Source organism: Elephantulus edwardii, unplaced genomic scaffold (genome assembly GCF_000299155.1).
Source record: "Elephantulus edwardii isolate Elephantulus edwardi_28Jun2011 unplaced genomic scaffold, EleEdw1.0 scaffold00094, whole genome shotgun sequence".
Lineage (NCBI taxonomy): Eukaryota > Metazoa > Chordata > Mammalia > Macroscelidea > Macroscelididae > Elephantulus > Elephantulus edwardii.
Window position 1 is genome coordinate 10,030,324 of NW_006399844.1, and position 23,412 is coordinate 10,053,735.

Here is a 23,412-nt window from a genome sequence, read left to right on the forward strand (position 1 = left end):
CTTCCCAAAAGAATCTTTCTTCCCATTCTATTAAAAGATACGGAGGGCTGGGAGGGGACTTGTAGAAGCTGCTATTTAAAGGCACTCATTTGTCAGGAATAAGAATCTCTTTGTAATGCAAATTAACTAACTCATCCTCTGTTATTCTGTACCAGTAGTGAAAGCCTGGTAAGAGAAGCCTGCATTTCTTTCTCACCTGCCCAGGTGTGTCTCTCTTCTCCTGCAGTTGCTGACCACACCTGTACCTCTCACTTGAGTGTCTCCCAATGTGGGTCGCATAGGGGGTGCCTCGAAGGAAAGATGTTTTTAGGAGATACCTGCATGGCTATTTGGGATTTCAGTTTTTAGGTCTGTATTTTATATATAAAATAACAACCAAGCTGCACAACTTTCCTAGGAGTTCAGATTTAATGTTTGGGGTTGAGGCTGTGTATTTAAAAAAAAAAAAATCAAAGGGAGCTCTGGTGGCCTAGTGGCAAGAAGCTGCACTGCAATCCCAGAGGTACACAGTTCAAATCCACCAGATGCTCTGCTGGAGAAGGAGCGGCAATCTCCTCCTGTACCAGTCAGATCTGATTTTATGGTACATGCACAGAAAAAAGTAATGAATTTAAAAAAAAGTTATTGTAAAGAATAATAATTGAAAAACAAGAGTGTGGTGATTTTTGAGTATGGCAAAAATGATGAAGGTTGACTATGAATGACTCAAATTTGAGGCTCACCCTAACCTCATGAGGCCAGCTTGAAACTCTAGATAGCAGGGAGCCCCAGAATATGGGCACCACCCCTTTGGAAGGAGTGAGACAGCTTGGTTTTGATCTATCTGTGTTCCTGCAGTTGCTTTGGTCCTGCCTGCTGTAAATTCTGTTCAGAAAACTTTCTACCCCTGAGATTTGGCAGCTGCTTGCCTATGGAAAGGCATGTCCCTCTGCTGTCCCAGCTCAGAAGAGCTAGCTGTGCTAAAGTTGAGGCTTGGCCAGGATGCTGTATACAGTGGGTGCTCCTTAGAGACTGGACAATTTGTGGACTGACTGCACCTGCCTAACAAAGCCCAACCCCTCACCTCAGCCTAAGAACAAACAGAGTGCTCACCCTGCCCACCCGACCCTCACTGTTGTGTGGAAGGAGGTCAAGGCCTCATTGGAGGAGAGATTGCCTTGGCTTGGCTTAGAATCAAAGCATTATGTAGTTCTCAGCTCTGTAAAACTCCAAGCCAGAAAGCTTGCCAAACCTTACCTGTAGATATTCTGTCCCTGCCAACGTGACCTGACATCTTCGGTTTGGTCCCTCAAACTGAAGGCTTTACGCCCAGCAGGTTGTATAAAATGCTGGGAACAAACAAGCCCCCAGTGGCTGTGTTGTATAAGCTCTGCTTGGCGGAAGTGGGAACTATGTCACTGAGAAGGCAGCTTCCCTGTTCTGAGGGACAGATGCACAACATAGAGATGGGCTGTGTGAGGCCCTGCATGCTTTCGAAAAGTAGACAGCTTGCCTAGGTGATTCTGGGCCAGTGGTCACAACTCTGGAGAGGGGACAGAGCTGTATGCCTCTCCTTTGAATTCCTTTGAAGGAACTTGCACAGAATAGGTAATGAATGAATGAAGGAATCATGTCAAGTCTGTGGTTTTAAAAGACAGCGGCTGTGTAGGAGATGAAGAAATGGTTATGACTATGCAGACAACAGTTATGACTATCTATTAAGATAAAGCAGAGATAAGGTGGAAGAGATTTCTGGTATTAACTGAGCACCAGACCAGGAGTCCCTGCTTGGCGTAGATGGGAAGTTACTCAGCTGCTACCTGAAAGGTTGGCTGTTTTGAGTCCACCCAGAGGTGCTTCAGAAGAAAGCCTGGTGATCTGTTGTTGTTATGTGTTGTCGAGTCACTTGCGACTCATAATGACCTTACGTACAACAGCTCTGAACCTTGCACTATCTTCAGCTAACCTCATCCTCTGATACACCTGTCACAATAACTCTAGTCATCCATCTCAACCTACGGTCTTCCCCTCCTGCGCTGTCCCTCTACCTTCCAAGCATGATGTCTTTCTCCAAGGACTGGTCCCCACACACTACCTAAAGTATGTGACATGGGGCCTCAGAATCCTTGCCTCTAAGGAGCAGCCTGGTTTCACTCTCTCAAGGACAGACCTGTTTGTTCTCTTAGAAGTCCATGGTATGTTCAATACTCTTCTCCGGAACTACAACTCAAAGACATTGATTCTTCTTCTGTCATCTTTAGTCATTCATTGTCCAGCTCTCTGATGCATAGCAAGTAATTGCAAAGACCATGGTGTATCTTAGTCTCTAGACTAATGTCATTGCTCTTCAGTACTCTGGAGAGGTCCTTGGCAGCAGACTTTTTCAATGTGATTCATCTTTTTTATCTCCTGGCTGCTGCTACCGAGAGTGTTGATTGTGGAGCCAACCAAGCTAAAGCTGTTAACAGTCTCAGTCTCTTTTTCCCTCTGTCATGATGTTGCCAGTTGGCCCAGTGGTAGGAATCTTTGTATGAAAATCCTAACCGAACTTCTGTGGAGAATGGTTTTACTCAGGAACCCTTAGCGTCATGATAAGCCAGAATTGACTAGATGACAACAGGTTTGGGCTTTTGTGTTTTGAGCACAAAAACTAACTCTTGTTAGTAAAATGCACAGAATCTAATTTCATATCCCTGAGCTCTTTGTCACCCCTCCCCTCTTCCCAGCCAAACCTTGAGAGTGACATGGTGCAGGGTGGGGGGCTCTTGGGAAGGAGCAACCATTGCTTCTGAAAATGTGTTCTCTCAGAACCAATCTAAGCATTAGGCTATGAAATGGGCCTTTCCTGAGTGGAGAAACTTGCTGAAATTAGCCCTTCCAGGGACCGAGTACTGGGGCTCTGGTGACATCATCCAAAAGCAGTGCCTCTTTGGTGGTTCAAGTCCACCAGCTACTTCTGTGGAGGAAGATGGACAATCTCTTCCCAGGCGATTTACAGCCTCTGAAAACCTGCTGGAGGTTTCAGCTGTGACTCAGTTCTGACTCCTCAGCAGAGTGCAGGGTTGAGTTAAAGCGCTGATAAGTCTGCCTGGGGCTGGGCCTGCGAACCTCCGTCCTAGTCCATCCATCTCCACAGATTTCCCCAGTTAAACCAGTGATATATTGTGGATGGTTTTCTTTAAAGGGTGTTTTCTGGGTCCTGGGGCAAATCCTTGGTCGGCAGGATCAGGAAAAGAATGAGGAGTGTGGTGGGGGAGGGGAGCCTATTCCTCAGGCTAGAGAAGCTGTGTGGGGTCCGATGGCCTAGTCCATAGGGAGTTGTATTGCTAACCGAGAGACCACACCACTTTGGCAGTTCAAATCCACCAGAGGCTCCATGGGAGAAAGATGGGCAGTCCCCTCCTTTGTGACTTACAGCCTCAGAAACCAGCTATGAGTTATTTCCGGCTCCACAACAGTGAGATAGAGGGACCCTTCCTGTAGATGTGATATGCAGGTTCTTCTCCCTGACGATCTGGGTCTGGGGCCTTGCTCCAAACTGGCATCTTGTTTTGGGGAGGCTGTGACAGCTTGAGGCAGATGGTAGTTTCCCATTTCTGTGCCTCAGTTTCCTATAAGTAAAATAATAGCAGCACTTAGAAGATTAGGCGGTTCAAGTGCATTCATCCATTAAAAGAGTCTCATAGGAGAATGGTTGGTACACACGAAGCTATCTCTTAACTGGTGCCCGTCCCTGAAGCTTGAGCTCTGTGTTGGTTTCCTGCAACTGCTGAAGAGTTCCACAAACCTGTTAGCTTTAAGCAACACAAATAAATTCTTACTGCTCTGGGAAGGAGCTCTGGTGGCTTCTTGCGTAAGGCATTCCACTGCTAAACAGAAGGTCAGTGGTTCAAACCCACCAGCCAAATGCTCGACCGAAGATGAGACGGCCTGCTTCTGTGAAGACTTACAGCCTTGGAAGTCTGAGGGCCAGTCCTGCTCTGTCCTGCAGGGTCACAGTGAGCTGGAGTTCACTTGAAGGCAGTGAGTTAGGGATTGTTCTAGACAAATCCTAGTGGTGTGGTGGTTAGTGCTCAGCTGCTGACCACAGGTTAGAGGTTTGAACCCATCAACTGCTGTGTAGGGGAAAAAGACCCCTGGAAGTCTGCTCTTGTGAAGATGAAAACCTAGGAAATGAGCTGGGATCAAGTGGCTGGCACATAACATTTTCTGGCTGCCCAAAGTCTAAAACCAGTCAGCAGAACTGCCTTCCTTCTAGAAGCTCCGGAGAGAATCTGTTCCCAGGCCCCTTTCAGCTTCTAGAGACCTCCATGCACTCCTTGATTTGTGGTCTCATCCTTTGTATTTAAAATTAGCCGCCTGGCGTCCTCCTATCTCTCTGCCTTTTCCTTCACCTTCTCTCTGACTCAGCCCCTCCTGGGTAATTGAGGATATGCTCTCCTCATCTCCAAGTCCTCATCACATGTGCAAAGTCTCATTGCCACATAAGGTCACAGGTTCCCGGGACTGGGAGGTGGACATCTGCGGGGAACTAGTAAGCAGTCTGTCACTCACAGCATCAGATAGCATTTCAGAGACTTTGGAGATCTGCTAACAGGGTTGCTGATGGCAGGCAAAGGATTTAAGCCACAGCCTGGAGAAAGTGTGGGAAAGGCTGTGAGAACGTGCTGGGGGTGGGGCAGCGGGTCCAGCTGGGGAGACAGCAGCTGCTCTCAGCACTTGCATGATATCTGATGATTTCATCATACACTGTCCTGTGTTGAGGATGCCTGATGCTCAGAAATATCCAATCAGTGAAAAAGGAGCTTGAGAGTGAGGAAACCATTGGTGCAGTGGCAGGAATTTGGTGGCTGGTGACCCGGGGCTGTTCCTGGCCGTATGGCCCTGGGCTGTTCCTTTCCCTTTTTCGTTGGTAAGATGGACCAGCCTCAGTGGCGTGGCTGAGGGCTAAATGAGGGAATGAAGTGACTTGCGTCACGGGTGGTTCTTGTTAAGCTGATTGCCGTTCATGACCACTCCGCGTGACAGAGAAGAACTGCTCTGTGGTGTTTTCTTGGCTGGCATTTTCATGGAAACAAATCACTAGGCCATTTCTTCTGTGGGTGATGCTGGGTGGATTTGAACTGCCTGCCTTTAGCTTGATAGTTAAGTGTCACCATGAGACCTTGAAAGGATATTGAAGGGTACATAAATGTTGGTCCTGGGCTTCAGAGATGTGACACTACGATACCTCGGGTTTCAAACTTCTGGGGTCAGTGTCACACAATTGTACAGGGACTTGATAAGGAGGTACTTGAGTTGTACTTCCCAGGAGAGGGATGATTTAAACAGAAAGACTTAAGACAGGGGAGGGTACGTCAGGCAGCAGAAATAGATCTGAGCTGCAGAGGCTAACCAGCTGTGGAGGAGACTAAAAGAGCAAAGATGGACACTGGGAACCCCGAAAGAGCTTTAGCTAAAGGGTGTACTGTAGGAGGCACCTAGCAGGTGAGCTGTAAGCCTCCTTCCCTCCTCACCAAACTAATAACTGATTAACAACAGCCAGAAGAGATTCCATCGCCATTTACACCAATAGAACCTTGGATAACCTCATCATGGTGGAACCAAGACCTGCAGTCAAGTCTCTAAAACAAAACAAGAAGTTAGGGAGCTATAATAATAATAGTAAAAGATACACTGTAGTTCAGTGGTAGGATCCTCACCTTGTATGTGGGAGATGCAGGTTCCATTCCCAGCCAGGTACACCTTCATACACAGCCACCACCTGACTGTCGCTGGAGACCCGGTTGTTGCTCTGATATCAAACAATTCTCAGCAGAGCTTCCGGACAACGCCAACTAGGACAAAGGCCTGATGGTCTGTTCCCAGCATCAGCTAGTGAAAATCCTGTGGATCACATGGGTCAGAGGTCCATTCAAGGACAGATGACCACAGAACTGATCACAGTTTATAGTCCTATATTGGCTTATTTCATTTTTAAACCTCCCCTTCATTAGAGTATAAGCTATATGAGAGCAGGAACTATTGCCTTTCTCATTGTATCTCCAGGCCAGGGCCCAGCAGGCATTCAGCAAATCTGCTGGATGAATAAACAGCCTAATGAAATTCTCAAATAATTTCATTACACGGTATTGATAGCAATGTCAGCTGGAAGGTGGCATTCTCAGAAGATGGATTTGATTCTGGGGCGTATCCAGGAGATAGACCTGGGAGAGGTTGGTCAGTCAGGGGGATTTGGACAGTAGAGTGGGGTGCGGCGCACCTCAACCCCAGCAGAGGGGGCATGGAACAGTAAGGAAGGGGCATCTAAGTTTATCAAGGAACTTTCCAAGAGGTCAGGGGGCAGGGTAACTCTTAGGGGTCCTAGATGAGTGGGACAGTTTTGAGAGATTTTTTTTTTCATTTTGAGATTTTTAGTGGGGGGAAAAAAGTAAATTATCGAGCACTTCCTCTGTCAGGCACTGTGCTAACCAAGTAGCATATAAGGCTTAATAGGGTATGTTCTTCGTCCTTGAGAAACAGCAATTCTGGAATGTGGAGAAGGCTCCTTTGCATCACACAGGGGTGCTCCGGGAGCCTGAGGTGGCCTGAGGGTAGCTTTGAGACCCCCACAGCCAGCACTTTGTGTTGTGGGTTTGAGTGTCAGAGACAAGGACATAGAGTCAGAAGTGGAGCTTCCACCCCTGCTCCTCTCAGTTTGTGCATTGTTTCTGTCCCCAGACTTAGCTTTTGAGCCTTTCCATGTGACTGTGCCTTCTCTCCATCGTGACTGACTTCCCAGCTTAGCTGTCTGTAACCAAGTCATCGTCACAGAGTACCTTCCAACTCTCCATGACTCTGTGTGCACCAGAGGAGAACTGTGGTCTGGAGGATTTTCAGGGACCGGTCCTTGGAGAGGGGCATCATGCTTGGTAGGGTGGAGAGACAGTGCAGGAGGGGAAGGCCCTCTATGAGGTGACTGGGGTAATTAGGATGGGTGACTGGGGTAATCGGGATGGGAGTGTTGGAGACAGTGCAATTGGCACAGGACAGAGCAGAGTTTAGGGCTGTTGTACGTAGGGTTGCTGTAAGTCACAAGTGACTCCACGGCACATAACAACAACAACAACAATAATTTATTTGGAAGTAAAAGTGCCTCTGGAGGAGGTGAAAAATAGTAATTAATTGTAGAAAACATAAGGTGTACATATGATTGTATAAAACACAGTGTCTGTGACTGAAGCACAATGTGTATGCAAATCAGTTTTCTAACAAGTGCCTCTGAGTGGACTTGAACCTCCAGGTTTGGTTAGCAGCAGAGCACATTAACTGTTGGTTCCAGTTTTACTGCTAACCCTAAGGCTGGCAGTATGAATCCACCAGCTGCTCTTTGAGAGAAAGATAAGCAAACTCCTTCAGTGCATTTTACAGCCTCTGAAGACACACTGGAGGGTCAGCTATGAGTCATCCAAACTTGATGGTGATGAGTTTCGAGGGCCCCACCCCTCCAGTTAAACTCCCCCCCCATGAAAGCATATTCTTCATTATCATGCTGTCTGTTACAAAGCTGGATAGATGGATAGCTGGAGGAGTGGATAGATAGGTATCAGATAAATAAAGATGAGGGATGGGGAAAGATGAGAAAGCAACAAAGCCAGATGTTAACAGTGGGAATTGGATGATTATTTTTCCTTTTATGGTTTAATTTTTCGTAGTTTTTCTAATAAGTGCTATCTTTTATCCCATATGAAAGTGTTAGTGAAAAGCAGCACAGAAATGCCAGAAAATCGACCGTTTGGAATTTTAGGCTTCTCTGCCCTGAGTGTTTTGTTGTGGGTTTGTTTGGGTTGGGTTTTTTTTCCCCTTTAAAAGGAATTCATTTTCTTGTTTTTGAACACATACAAAGTAGAGCACATACCAATTCAGCAATTTCTACACGAACAATTCCAAGACGTTGATTATATTCTCAGGTTGTACAACCATTCTTACACTCCTGTTCTGAGTTGTTCTACTACTGCTATTAAAGCCACTGCCCGCCCCCTCCCCCCATGTTCCCGTCTAATCTTCGGAGTTGCTGTTATCAGTTTGATCCCACATAGATCTTTTCTCTCATGAGCCTTTTGCTTTTATTTGCAGGTGGAAGCCGGGAAAGGCTTAGAGATGCGAAAGCTGGTTCTCTCGGGGTTTCTGGCCAGTGAAGAGATCTACATTAACCAGCTAGAAGCTCTGTTGCTGGTGAGTGGACAGAGTTGTGCTCCTGAACTGATTTTGGAGTTAAAGGCAAAGAAGCCTGTCCTTCCCTGTGGGCAGTCTGCAGTGCTCCTTTGCCTACAGCCTGGTCTCAGGCTGCTGGGGTCATTGCCACCAAGGGCCTGTGCCTCTTACTACCCTACCCTGGCAGAGGCAAGAGGACAAGTTCATTCAATGTGTGTTGTTGGTGTTTTGTGTCATTGAGTCAGAACCAACTCATAATTGACTCTGCAGTGGGTTTCCAAAGGCAATAAATTCACAGGAGGAGATTACCCATCCTTGTTCTGTGGAACAGCTGGTGAATTTGAACCATGTGCCTTTGAGATTGTGGTATACCTTCTTACCACTAGGCCACCAGAGCTCCCTTCAGTCAGGGTGGTGGTTGTTAGGTGCTATCAAGTTGACTATGACTCATAGCAACCCCGTGAACAAAAGATTTGAACCCTGTTCCATCCTGTGCCATCCTCACACTTCGTGATACATAAGAGCACATTGCAACAGTCACTGTGTCAGTCCACCTGGTCATGAGTCTTCCTCTCCTTTGCCAACTCTCCGCTTTTCCCAGCATCATGTCCTTCTCCAAGGAATAGCCCCTCCTAGCAACAAGCCAAAGTGTATGAGGTAAAGCCTCATCATTCTTGCCTCCAAAGAGCACTCCGGCTGCACCTTCTCCCAGACATAGCTGTTTGTTCTCTTGGCCATCCGTGGGATGTTCAGTGGTCTTCTCCAACACCACAGCTCAAAGGCATCAGGCAGGACAGGAATGGCAAATATAAAACTACACTGTCACTCCTACTGCCCATGACCATGGTGTAAATGTTACTGATCCATCACATTGTTCTGGATCTAAATAGGGCCCTCACCACCTTCCAGGACCTGTGGTCCAGGTCTTTACTCCTCCCTGAGAAAATGAATCAGTAACAACCTCTAGAAGCTCTGTGTCAGGAAACATGAGATGGAGGACTGTCTGTAATTTTGAGAAATACCTTCCACTAGATAATCCTCAGCCTTCTGTGAGTGTTACTTAGTCTCCTCATCTGTGAGATGGGATGAATGTACCTGCATTTTAGGGTTGTTGTGAGAATCAAATTGGACGGTAACTGTTAAAATCTTTTTTTAAAGTAAAGTAAAAAGCACTACACAAAAGTAAAATGTTTTTGCCTCTGAAGAAAGTGCTTATTAGATGCGTCTAGATATTATGCAGAGAGATTGAAACATAAAAGTTCTTTTCCCTTTGGTTATTTCACAGTCTGAGATGTAAGGTGATACCAAGAAGGAGGGATCAGAAACGTGGGTATAGATCAGCAGAAACTCGTTCTTACACAGCAGTTGTAGATTCACATTGATGTAAGAATTGTCAAATACAAAAAAAAAAAAAAAAAGAATTGTCAAATACACATTGATGTGCTTTCTGTGGTGTAAGATAGGGCCACTTAGTGTCCCAGGGAGACTTGGCGTTTGTTATATGAAGAATCATTTTATTGAAAGGTGTGGGCTCTGGAACAGACACGGTTGAGTTTATGTTAGACATTTATGGGTATACACAGTACATTTTCCTAGGGAGGGGCAGGGTGGCAGGTACATAAGGATTCTGATCTGAAGGTAGACCTGAAGTGTAGACTTGTTGCACTGTTGTTCAAATGGCATCAGAGTCTACTGGTAGATTTTGAAATCAGTGTTGTAGCTTGGACCAGCAGTTTTATAGTGTTGGTTTGGATTTGTTTTTTTTTTTCCTTTCTTGTCGTGTGCCATCAAATCAGATCTGACTGGCACAGGAGGAGCTTGTCCCTCCTCCTCCAGTGGAGCATCTGGTGGATTTGAACTGCACACCTTTAGGATTGTAGCCCAGCTTCTTGCCACTAGGCCAGCAGAGCTCCCTGGCCAGCAGTTTTTAGACAAATGAAGACAAAACTATCTGCCTCCCCCACACTCATGAGGGTAAGTTGATTTCTTGACGTTTTAAACTGTAGTTGTTAGGTGTCGTTGAGTCAAGTGTGACTCGTAACAACCCTATGGACAACACATCTGAACTTTGTCCTATCCGGTGCCAGGCTCACAATCTCCGACACACTCCAGTCCATTGCTGTAGTCACTGTGTCAGTCCGCCTAGTTGAGGATCTTCCTCTCTTTCACCATCCCTCTCCCTTTCCAAGAAGTGGTCCCTCTCCAAGGAATAGCCTCTCTTAGAAGCATGTTCAAATTGTGAGATGAAGCTTCATCATTTTTTCTTCCAGATAGATATGCCTCCAGTCGTCTATCAGTTTGCCATATTGTGGTGACATGTGTGTTGCTAGGATGCTGGAAGCTATACCACCAGTATTTCAAATACCAACAGGGTCACCTATGGAAGGCAGATTTCAATGGAGCTTCCAGACTAAGACAGACTAGGAAGGAAACACTTAGCAATCTGCTTCTAAAAGGATTGGCCAGTGAAAACCTCATAGACAGCAGCAGAGTGTTGTCTGATACAGCGCCAGATGATGAACCCCTCGGCTTGTGAGGCGCTCAGAATGTGGCCAGGGAAAAGCTGTTCCCACAAAGTAGAATTGGTTTGCTTCAATGATGTGGGTGGAGGACAGCTTTTGAAACTTTTCATTTGCTGATGTGACATGACTCAAAATGAGAACCAACAGCTGCGAGCATCCATTAATAATTGGAATGGGGAATGCGCAAAGGATGAATCTAGGGAAATTGGAAGTTGTCAGAAATGAAATGAAATGCGTAAAGATCAATGTCCTAGGCATTAGTGAACTGAAAGGGACTGATAATGGTCATTCGGAATCGTTCAGTCATGTGAACTATTATGCCAGAAATGTCAGATTGAAGAGCTATGATGCCAGATTGAAGAGGAATGGCATCACGTTCATCATTCAAAAGTGTTCCAAGCAAGATCTCTCCTGGTGTACAGTGCTGCCAGTGGTAGGATGATAGCACACCTACCAGGAAGGCCAGTTAATAAGATTGTCATTCAAGTTTGTCCACCAGCCACTAATGCCAGAGATGAAGAAATTGAAGATTTTTTTAATCCATTTTTGCTGCATGAAATTGCTCAAACATACAGTCAAAATGCATTAATAATTACTGGTGATGAGGATGAAAAAGTTGGAAGCCAAGGATTGGGAGTTGGAAGATAGGGCCTCAGTGATAGAAAGGACATGAAAGATCCCATGATAGAATTTTACGAGACCAACAAATTCACTGCAAATGCTTTTCTCAACAAGTGGACCTTACCAAATGGAATACACAATGATCTAATCAGCTACTTCAGTGGGCAAGGATGGAGAAGCTTAATATCATCAGGAGGAATAAGCTTAATATCATCTGAGGTCAACTGCAGAACAGATCATCAGTTGCTCATGTGCAAGTTCAAATTGAAGTATGAAGCTGAAGAGAATGAAAGCAAGCCTGTGAGAGCCAGAGTGTGTCCATGACTAGATGCCACCTGAGTTTAGAGACATCTCAATAGATTTGACCATTTAAACACTAATGACCAAATTGTACATGTGGAAACATGTTGGATAAGTGTATATTTTGATGCATATATGCTTAACAACAACAAAATAACATTTTAGGTAAATAAACAAAACACTTCTAATGACCAAAGACTGAATGAGTTGTGGGAGGATATTAGAAAAGAAGGGAACAAAAGATCATTTAAGACTGGAAAGAAAGATCAAAATGTGTGCTAGAAGAGACTTTTGTCCTTGTTTTTAAGCATAGAGTGGCTGGAGAAAATGGGAGAAAGGATGCAGTGAAAGAGCTGAACAGAAGATTTCAAACAGTGCTTCCAGAGGACAGAGCTGTTGGGTGCTGTAGACTCGGAACCACCTCATAGCTGACCTTCAGCAGCTTTTCAAAGGCAGTAAAAATCACACGAGAGGAGATTGCCCATCTTTCTCCTATGGAGCTGCTGGAGGATTCGAACTGCTTCTCTGGAATTGCAGCACAGCTTCTTAACATGAGGCCGCCAGTAGTATAATGAAATACACAAAGATCTAGAATTTTATACCATAAGGGAAGAATAGTCTTGACGTTTTTCAAACGGAAAGAACTTAAGGAAAAATCCAAGCCTTCAGTTGTAATATTGACATATTCTCAGGACAAAATATTGAACAAGGCGGAAAGCAGCGAAAGATAGAAGGAACACACATGTCACTATACCCAGAACAAATGGAGCAATTCAGCCATTTCAGGAGGTAGCATGTGGTCAAGAATTGACAGGGAATCTTTACAGGAGGAAATTGCACATCATTCTGTGAAGAGATTGATGAATTTGAACCATTACCTTTTTCAATTAGCAACTTAATCAATACATACTACACTACCAGGTCAAATTCTTTTTTTACATGTTATCTTAGTTACCTACCGCTGATATTACAGAGATACCCCATGTGGATGGCTTTAACAAACACATTTGTTCTCTTTCAGTTTAAACAACTCATGCCATTGAGTCAAAACTTACTTATAGCTGATCCTTCGCACAGGAGGAGATTGCCCATCTTTCTCCTGTAGAGACATTGGTAGATTTGTATGACCTTTGGGTTTGCGGCACAACTCCCGAGGACTAAGCCACCAGAGTTCCCTACAGTTTAGGAGACTAGAAGTCTAAATGAGGCTATAGGGGAAGGCTTTCTCTTTTTTCAGGTTATAGAAGAAAGGCTTTCTCTTTGTCCATGTTCTGGAGAAAGGTCTTTGTTTCCATCAGCTTCTGGAGGGCTGGCACTCCTTGGAGACCTCCATATGTCTTGGCCTTCTCTTAGGTCAAGAAGTTTCCCAGCACTGGGAGCTGGACCCAAAGGATGTACTCTGCTCTCAACTCTTCTGTCTTGATGATACTGAGGTTCCCTCTTCTCTGTCTGCTTTCTCCCCTTTTATACCTTGAGATAAAAATTCCCTTTACATGGGATCAAGACTGTGATAGGATTAAAGCCATTGAATCCCACCTTTAATCCTTTTGTAGTTGCTTGGTTTATGAGCTCTTGAAAGATCATTATGTACATATATTTTAGGGATATACAGTTCAATCCATGACACACGAATTGTGGGCTTGAAGAGGACTGGCTTATGCACATACTTCCCCCTGAAGATAAGGATGATATCATTACTTAGCTCTCTTCCTTGTGAGGCTCAGAACAAGATCCAGTGATCCTTACGGTGCCCAATACATTGCCAGGTACTTGGGTACTCAGATATTTGCAGATAGAGGACAACAGGTAGACTAATCTGTCAGATGTAGGTGGAATATACCCCATAAACTGTGAAGTGTCTACCAAAATGAGCTGTCACAGTGGTCATTATTAATAGGATGCTTATTATAAAAGAGTTTAAACAGTGGAGCCAAATAGTCTGGCTTTTAATTCTAGCTCAGCTGCTTGCCATTCCATAACTTTAGACCCTTTCCTGCCTCATCTTCTCCCTCTATGAAATAAATATAACAGTAGGGGGTTCGGTGGCCTAGTGGATAAGGAGTTGAGCTGCCAACCCAAAAGCAAAAAGTTCAAATTCACCAGTTGCTTCAAGGGAAAAAGATGAACAGTCTCTTCCCATGCTGTTTAGAGCCTCTGAAAACTGGCTGGAGGATCAGCTATGAGTTGGTTATGACTTGATGGCAAGGAGTTGAGTTGTTTAGAGTTGAATAGGACTCTCTTCATAAGGCTGTTCTAAAAAAAAAAAAATAAGGCTGTTCTAAGGGTTAATTGATATGCAAAGTTCTTAGAAGAAAGCCTGGTACATACAACATCCTACTCACGGGGATGCCATGCACCTCCCCAAAACTGCATGTGAGCTATTGACTTGTGTGCCCTCCTGCACCCCAGTCGGTGTCATCTTGGTTGGAACGTGACCCTGAGTGGCTCAGCAGTCATATAGTGATGCAATCTAGCAATTAGGAATGTTGTGATCATCTCCCATGATGTGATCAGCTCTGACTGATGTAATGCAATTTGGGTGGGATGCGACACCCTTACTGAGGTCAGGGGAGTTTTTCTGGGATGTGGCCTGAGAGAGAGGGGCCTGTGACCACTGAGAAAGAAGACCCAGTAGCAGAGAAAATCCTGTAGAACCAGGGTTTCCGTGCAGGGAAACTCAGGCTCATTCCAATACTATGATAAGGGTTTCCCCCATAGCTGAGAGAGAGAAAAAGACTTGCCCTGAAGCCAGTGCCCCGAATTTAAACTTGCAGCCTCTTAAACTGTGAGAGAATAAAGTTGTTTGTTACAGCCATCCACTTGTGGTATGTCTGTTATAGTCACAGTAGATAATTTCGACATTGTGACATGCCATCATTGGTTGGGGGCCATATTCGCTGACTGGTTTTCGGAAACAGATCAACAGATTTTCTTCCTAGTCCGTGTTAGTCTAGAAACTTTACTGAACCCCGTTCAGCATCATGTTGTTGTTGTGTACTGTTGACTCAGAACCAACTCATAATTGACCTTCTAGCAAGTTTCCAGAGGCAGTAAATCGCACGAGATGGGATTGCCCTTCTTTCTCCCACAGAGCAGGTCGTGGATTTGAACCACTGGATCTTTGCCTTGGCAGTGCAGTTCCTTACCACTGAGCCACCAGCGCTCCCAGTTCATCATCCGAGTAGCAAGAAAGCCTCTGCTGGCAGAGGGTTAGTGGCTGTGCATGAGAAGCACTTGCCAGGAATCAAACCCACATAAGGAGGGGAGAATTCTGTCACTGAACCACCAATGCCTCCCACCACTGTGCTGTTCGTAGGTGCCAATGAGTTGGCCTCATAGCAACCCTGTATACAACAGAATGAATCCCTGCCAGACCCTCTGCCATCCCCATGCTTAAGCCTGTTGTTACAGTTGCTGTGTCAATCATCTTGTTGAGGGTCGTCTTCTCTTCTGCTGAGCCTCTGCTTTTCCAAGCATGATGTCCTTCACCAGGCCCCTCCTGACAGCTTGCCCAAGGTATGTGGGACAAAGTCTCGCCATCCTTGCTCCTAATGAACACTCAGGTTACACATCATCCACCATTGTATTAGGCACTATTACTTTCTCCAGTGCTGAAAGAGAAGCAGGTTAGGACATGTTTCTGCCAACAAACCCTTTCCCTGTAGGTGGCTCATATCTTCTCTCTTCGTAGGAACATGCCACTCTTAGGTTCCAGCTTGTCATCTGGCCTGTTCTGTCTGCACTAGTCTGGGGAAAGATAACACATTCAACGACCCAGACCATACACTGTCACCCCTTCAGCCTCACTTTTCTAAGGGTCTGTGCTCCCAAAACAAAGACAGGTGACCCCTGCCTCCTCAGGAGCCTGGGCAGGTAGGTCCCTCTACTACAGGCTCCTCCTGGGCACTGGGTTGGTTCTTTACTGACCTGAGGCCTGTGGGTGTGGAGACAGCTCTATCTGTGGTTGAAGGCTCAGGAAGAGGGTTCAGGACGCTCCACTACTACAGACCCAGGTAATCTAGAGATAGAAGATGAAGCCTTCTCATCGCCTTGAGCAGGAGCCCTCTCTTCAGCTACCTGAGACCTAAGCTCTTTGCTCTTGGCAGTAGTCTGATAACTCCGAGGAGAAAACGTGTTTTTCTCTCTGCCTGCCTTAGGCTTCCACCCTCAGATCTCATCACTCCACCCCCATTGCCTCACTCAGCTCCTGGCTAACTGACTGTTCTCAGTTGAACACTTCCTGGTAGGCTAACGCCCCGGGGTGTGTACCTAATACTGTGTACACACAGCCCCGACAGGGATGGCTTCACAGGAGCTTATTTTCCTGCCTGCAGGCTTGCTGGCTCTGCCAGGGGTAGTTAATCTTCTGGAACTGTCCAGGTTCCTGGTGGGTTCAGATTACAAAGGAAGTGGAGGAAAAGAAACATGAAATGGAAGTACCTCTCTGTCACCCAGGTTTAAGAGGAGAGAAGGTGTTTCTCTCTCTAGCAGTTGACTTTGAGAATGTGAGTCCCACTGCCTCTCAGGTTCCTTATCTGTAGAATGAGTTAATGAGGTCTTTATTGACAGATTAGCAAACAACTGGCTGGCCTCCAGAGTCAGTGCAGGAAGTGGACAGGCTTCTTTCTTTATGATTCTAGAAAGGCAGGGAAGTTGCTGGGGACAGAGGAGACAAATGGCTGTTGACGTTCCAGGGAGGCAGCACTCCAGCTGGGAAATGGGGAGTCCCTCAGAGATCCTTTCTAAGCATCTCCCTGATAAAGAGGAGACACAGGTCCTATCTTGTCCTCTACAGGACACTGGGGAGGGATGAGGTAATGGGGATGAGGGCACTTTGGTTAAATGGTGCTGCTGTATCCAAGCTCAGGATTGGGTTTCCTTTGCCTTTCATCTGTCCCTCTCACCCCCAGGCCTAAAAGCACCTGATAAAAAGCATTTCCTTCAACTGTCACAGGATACAACCAGCCCTTCCTTTCTCCTTGCCCCAGGTGACATCAGCTTTGAGAGCAGAGGTCCCCAATGAGTGGTGAGAACCGTTTGTGGCCCCTGTACAGGCCCCTTCCATGTGACCTGTCACTGGAGGAGCGTCCATTTCTTCCCTTTTTGTAGACAGAGTGGGAGGTTTAGGAGGAAGCCTTGTCTTGTGTCGTCTCTGTGTAGGCGGGAGATGATAATTCCCCAGTCGCTTCTGAGAAGTTGCCCGATTTCTCTTCCCTAGGCTGTTCCTTCACTATTCCCTTTTATTTGTTTTTTTGTGTGTGTTGTCAAGTCGGAACTGACCCTCCAGTGGGTTTCCAGAAGCAGTAGATCGCACAGGAGGAGATTGTCCCTCTTTCTTCTGCAGAGCAGCTGATGGACTTGAACCACCTGCCTTTGGGTTGACAGTGGAACTCTATCCACTAGGCTACCAGCTGACCCTCCAGCAGGTTTTCAGAGGCTGTAAATTGTATGGGAGGAAATTGCCCATCTTTCTGCCATGGATCTGCTGGTGGATTTAAACCACCGACTGTCGGGCTGGCAGTGCAGCTCCTTACCATTAGGCATCCAGAGTCCATTATTCTAAATTTCCTTTATTCCCCCTTTAATGGGGATACAGCTTAATGGTTCTAGGGCCCCTCCAGTGGATCCTGGGGAGAGGTGAACAAGATAAACTCATGCTGATCCTTGAGGCCAAGATGAGTGTATCTTTCCAGAAGTTTTGGGGTTCCCATGAAGCTGAACTTGGACACCCTTCTGGGGTTCTCTGCTCCTTGTGTCTTTTCTTTCCCTGACAGGTGTGCTCATCTAGACGGTACCCTTCCACCAGCCCAGACCTTCCCACCTTCCTGTGAGACCTGGTTCTTGTCACCTCCTCTGGGAAGCCCTCCAGCTGCTCCAGCACCCCCTGGGGAGATCACTGAATTGATATTTACAGTCTATATTGGGCAGTATCCTGTTTTGCATTATCCACTCTCCAACACATGAGGTCACATGAGTCAGAATTGACCCTATGGCAGCTGGCATGATCGACGAAGTGTCTCATTTGTACTATCTTGTTTGCCCAGATGGATTATAAAGTTCTCAAGGGCAGAGATCATTAAGTCCTAAAAATAATCTTCTGAAATAAAAACTGGATCTCATTACTCCCCTGCTTATACTGCCATTTACCTTCCCAGTCATGGCATGGGCTTAGGCTCCTTTCTTGGTGTATAAGGCCCCTGCCTACACCTTGGTCTTTGCCTTAGGCTCCTCTCCACCACCCCTTGCCCACTACCCTCCAGACACTTTGGCTTTCTTTCTGCTTCTCTCTTATCAAGCCCACCACAGGGCCATGCATTAAGAAAGTCTGCCCAGAATTGTCTTTGCTCTTCCCCTTCTGCATCAACTTCAAGGTCATTGTCCCTCTTTGGAGAAGAAGCCATTCCTTTACTGCCTTTTACTAAGCTCTGCACTGTCTCCATTTCTTTCATTGCACTTATCAGTCACTTTGTATGATTCTGTGTTCGTTTACTTCTATTGCTTATTCTCTTTCTCTTCCTTAAGCCTGAGAGACCTATGAATGCAGGACCGTAAGTGTTTTGTCTATCACTGAAGGTCCTCCGTCGCCTCACATTTCCCTTTGCCCTTCTTCATGGCCTTAGTTGTTGTTCTGTGGCATTGGTACAGATTTATCAGTGAAGAGTAATAACAGTTATTGCTGTTATGTGCCATCGAGCCAACTGCAACTCATAGTGACCCTGTGAATGATAAATCTGTACCTTGCTCTGCATGTGCCATTCTCATCATCTGCGATACACTCAATGTTACAGTCACTGTGCAAAGCCATCTTGTTGAGGGTCTTCTGCATCGACCCTCCGCCTTTCCCAGCGTGATGACCTTCTCCAAGGACTGGCCTCTCCTAGCAACAAGCCCAAAGTATGTGAGCCAAAGCTTCACCATCCTTGCTTCCAGGGAGGACCCTGGCCACTTAGTATCTTCTATGTGCTAGGCACATTCTCAATGTTTTCTCTAAATGACTGCTTTTCATCTTCTTTGTAATCCTGCAAAGAATTTAATATCCCAGTTTTACAAAGGAGGCCATCAAAACCTAAAAATGTTAGCTGACCTCTCCACAGTTATTAAGTGGTCAAGTTAGATTCAAACCCATGCTGCCTTGACTGTATTCTGTTGAACCTCTTCTTATTTTTCTAGCAAGGACTGGACACTGAGGGTCAGTTGGTCCAGTTGTTGTTGTTGTGAGGTGCCATCGAGTGAGACTCATAGCAGCCCTGTGAACAACAGATCTGAGCCCTGCCCTGTCCTGTGCCATCCTCACAATCTCGGACACACTTGAGCCCATTGCTCACTGTGTCAATCCACCTGGTCAGGTGTCATCCTCAGTTTCACCATCTCGCCACCTTCCCAAGCATGACCCCCGTCTCCAGTGAGTAGACTGAGAAGGAGGAGGAGCTGCCTTTTTCTGTCTTCATCATTGTGTCTGGATTTTTTAGGAGCTCAGAAAACAAGAGAATCAGAAGCTGGAACATTGTCTGGGTATTTGAGCAGATGAGGCATTTTCTCACCGATATCGTGGGCCCTGCACCATCAGGTTGAAGAGGTAGAAGAGAGAATGGAGTGAATGGCTGTTTGTCAGGCTTCAGTGATTGGTTCAAATTGATGCTCGTCTCCCAGAAGGAGCCAGTGGTAGCTTTGATCTCCCATAGTGTCTTCAGTAATTGAGTTACCCATTCTCTGTTAGAAAGTTTCTCGGCAGAAAGCTCACTGCCCAGTCCTTATAGAAGGGAGATGGAGAGTTCTAGTGAACCCATGCCTCCCCCCATAGCTTCTCCTGAGTCTTAGAGGAACCCAGAGTAAGACTTAGGCCTCTTTCCATACAACCCTTCAGATGTCACCGTATCTGCCTCAGGCTTCTCTCCCCTCCCTTGCCTTCTCTATGTGACATGTTTCCAGAATCTGTCACTTGGAAGGCATTGATTGACAGTGAAATATGGGAAACTTTGGGGGCTATTGGTTCAATTAAGGAGGAGTATTAGTATCATGTTAGTATCAGTTTATTTCTGCCATGACTTTTCAGTAGCATTTTTCTGATTATAGGATGTAATATGTACTCTCGTAGATCGTCTAGAAACTAAAGGAAAGACAGCACTGCCTCATTTCCCCACAGTCCCAATGTGGGGCATTAAGGTGGTGGCTCCACAACCAACTAGTGTTGGGAGGGGGGAACAGAGCAGGTCCTGAGTTACCATCTGTGCCTGTTACCTGTCACCTCCCCTTTCCACTTCCCACGCGCAGGTCCCCGAGCATCTTGGGGTAGATAAACAAGAATGGCAGAATAAATGCCCAACATTGAGAAAAGAGCCTGAAAGCATACCAGACTCAGCAGGAAAGCATTGTGATCGCTTAGTGATGTCTGGCGCAGGTGTAGGAGATGGGAGGGTGGCGTGTGTGCCCTATGCTTCCTCTTCCCATGCAGCGTGATGGGAACATGGAGTATCATTGAAGCAAGTGTGGTCTTAAGTCTTTTCGACACACTACCTCCAGAATCTTAGGGCCACACTTTGGGGGAAAATGGTTAAGAGTTTTGAGTTCTCATTCAGCCTTCCCTTTCCAGTGAGGTATGATGGGAAGTTTATGGCTCAGGGCCTGAGGCCATAGTGGGAGAAAAACATGGATCCTGCTAAAGGGACAAAGAAATCCAGTGCAGTCTGGGCGCTGGAGGGCCCAGATGAGGAGGGGAGGAGTGTGCCCGGACTGCACCCTCTGGCCTTAGTAGGGTGACTGGACATGAGTGTGGCTTCTCAGGGCCTGTGACACAACTCCTTGATACAAAGCATGTTTCAGGTGCTTTGCTCTGAAGGCATTCGGCGTTATCTAGGCCAGACTCTGCAGCAGGATGGGTCAATCAGTGCCACAGTCTGTCCTGGGCCTGTTGACATTTGATTTATGTACCACTCACCTCTGCCCTTCCTTCTTGTCCTTCTTCCAGCCCATGAAACCTTTGAAGGCCACAGCCACCACCTCCCAGCCTGTGCTGACCATCCAGCAGATTGAAACTATCTTCTACAAGATCCAAGACATCTATGAGATCCACAAGGAGTTCTATGACAACCTCTGTCCCAAGGTGCAGCAGTGGGACAGCCAGGTCACCATGGGCCACCTCTTCCAGAAGCTGGTAAGTTGACGACTGCTGGAGGCTCTTCCTCCAGAGACTCAGTAGAGCTGCTGGAGTTGGGAAAGGACTGGTCAGCCTCTGTCCTGTCTTGCATTGGCCTCCTTGAATGCCGGCATCATTTCTATGTCTTAGAAGAAAGCCTGGGTCTCGTGCCTTGATGCTGTAAGATTGATGTGTAAAAGAATCACCTGAGATCTTGTTCAGATATAAGTTGTGATTCAGTGTATCTGAGATGGAAAGTCTTATTTTCAGGAATGGGGAAATCAAACCAGAGTAAACTGGGGACCAAGTGCCTCCTTGTCTTGCTCTGCTCTGGAACTAGCCAAACAGACAGGGATCTGCTTTTCTTAGACTAGAGAAAATTCTGGCCTGGACACTCCTAGAGCCTCAAGCTCAGCTTGCTGCACATTGAACTCACTGAAGTTATCTGCTTACTGTCTGTATCTAAGTTGGTGCCACCACTGTCCTTCCATCTCCCGTGCTGAAGGCCTTGGACTCACCCTTGTCACCTGCCCCTCCCTCCTGCACTCCTCAACCTGCACCTGTGGAGTCCACTTTTTTGATGGGACTCATCTCCATCTCTTTTCCTCCACCTCTGCTGGCCCCATCTCAGCTGCCATTGCCCTTCACCCAGACCACTGCTCTCACCTCATGGGTGGTTCCTGCCTTCAGACCTGCCTTCTGTACCACTTGCTACCTGTTAACCTCCAGCTGGAGAGAGATCTCTCAGAACCAGTGATCACGTATTCCTTTTACTCTGTCTCGGTGGTTTCTGGTGCCCGTTGGATAAAGTTCAGGCTCCAGAGAATGACTTAAGAGACAGTTCACATTCTGTGTTCGTCCTCTGGCTACTGCCCCCCCAACCCCTGTGCCCCTGACACTGGACTTTCTATTCTCAGGTCACTCTGGGCACTTTTCTGCCTCTCTGAGCTTGAGACTCTGTCTTCAGTTCCCTTCTCCATCTTGTCCACCTCCTTCTGGTCAGTCTCAGACATAATCTCCTCAGAGAAGTCTCCCCGGCCCCCCAAATGCAGACCCTGTGCTCATCCCCCCATTGGACCACTAATAACTGCCTGTCTCCCCACTGTCATGAACTCTGGGAGGACACTGTATCATCTTCATCAGACATCCCAGGGCTCAAGACATGAGTGAATGAGAGAATGGACAGATGATTTTTGGTACATGAATGTGGACGGGGTGTTCAGGGTGTGATCACAGGGCCCAAGCTGTGTGTTCTGAGAACCCCATTGATCAAAGTCAGAAGTGTTGTGGGTTGTAATAAGCTTAGCTTCTGGAATCAGATCACAGTGGATTTGAATCCCAACTCTGCCACAGGTGAAATCTGTGACTTTGGACCATTCATCCAACTTCTCCTTGAGTGAGATTTCTTCACCTGTTAAAATGAGTATGTTATCACATATTATCATCATATACTATTATTATTATTATTATTACTAGTCTTCATAAGCAAGCTCTGGTGACTTAATGGTGACGAGTTCACTGCCAACCCAAAGGTATATAGTTCAAATCCCCCAGCTGCTCTCCCGGGGGAAGAAATGGGCAGTCTCTTCCTGTGCAATTTACAGCCTCTGAAAACCTGCTGGAGGGTCAGCTATTAGTCTGTTCTGACTTGATGGTACATAACAACATAGCAAATAAATAGTGTTAGCCATTGTTGTTGTTATTGTGTATCATTGAGTAGGAAGGAACCACAGCTGACCTGCTGGTGGGTTTTCAGAGGCAGTTAATAGCACAGGAAAAGATTGCCCATCCTTCTCCCATGGAGCAGCTAGTGGATTCGAACCATGTGCCTTCAGGATTGCAGCGCAGCTTCTTGCCACCAGTGCTCCCTAGTGCTAGCCATTATTACTGTTACTATTGTTGTTGTTATCATCATCATCATTAAGAAGCATCCTAGAAGGCATTATTACAAGGAAACTACACACTTCCTTCCAGCAGTCCCAGGGTGCTTCCCCAGTTCAAAGATGGTAGACACTAGTCATCCCTCCTGGCCTCGTTCTAGGAACTTAACCCAGTGGTGGGAAGGGAGCAAACCCAGGACAGGAGAGCGGGTTGCTCATAGCGTGGTGGAGAAGCTGTCCCATTCCAGTTTACTGTCATCGCTTGGACCTGCTGGCTGCCTCCAGGGCTGCCCGCTCCTCCAAGCTCAGGCTGAGGCTGCCTGGGCTGCAGGCTTGGGAGGCCTGGGTGGAGCTGTGCAGGCCAGGCATCTGGAGGCAGTTTATTTTCAGCTGAAGTCTCCGGATATTTGATTATTCATTACTTAGAGAAGGAAATTAGCATCCTTGCTACTTGTTTTATGAGATCACCCGGGTGCCAAGCTGCTGTTTCCAAGCGACCGCCACTTCCCCAGTTAATGACCTCAGAAGGCAGGGTGTTGGGCCTGCACTTGGGGTGCGCCATGGAGATGACAGCACTGGGATGGCCCTTGAGCTCTGCACACACAGCTGCCTGGGTGGTCCCTGTTCCTGAGTCACCTGCAGCTGCTTCCTCAGGTGTGGCTGGTGGTGTTCCAATCTGGGTACTCAAGCTTTGCCCTCCCCTGGGACAAGGGATGGGAAGAGCCCTTTCCTAGAACAAGGGTATCATGACTTTTTCTTGTTTAGGAACAGCTATCTCAAAAAG

At 46.5% G+C, this 23,412-nt stretch overlaps 1 protein-coding gene across 3 annotated transcripts in view; it reads left to right on the forward strand.

Annotated features, from left to right (window-relative positions):
• Positions 1-23,412, forward strand: part of ABR (active BCR-related) — a 179,723-nt gene that overhangs the window by 81,175 nt on the left and 75,136 nt on the right. For all 3 annotated transcript variants that reach the window (XM_006890999.1, XM_006890998.1, XM_006891000.1), the window contains 2 exons: positions 8,095-8,193; positions 20,581-20,766. In XM_006890999.1, the coding sequence (XP_006891061.1) occupies positions 8,095-8,193; positions 20,581-20,766 (285 nt within the window). The remainder of the gene's footprint in view (positions 1-8,094; positions 8,194-20,580; positions 20,767-23,412) is intronic.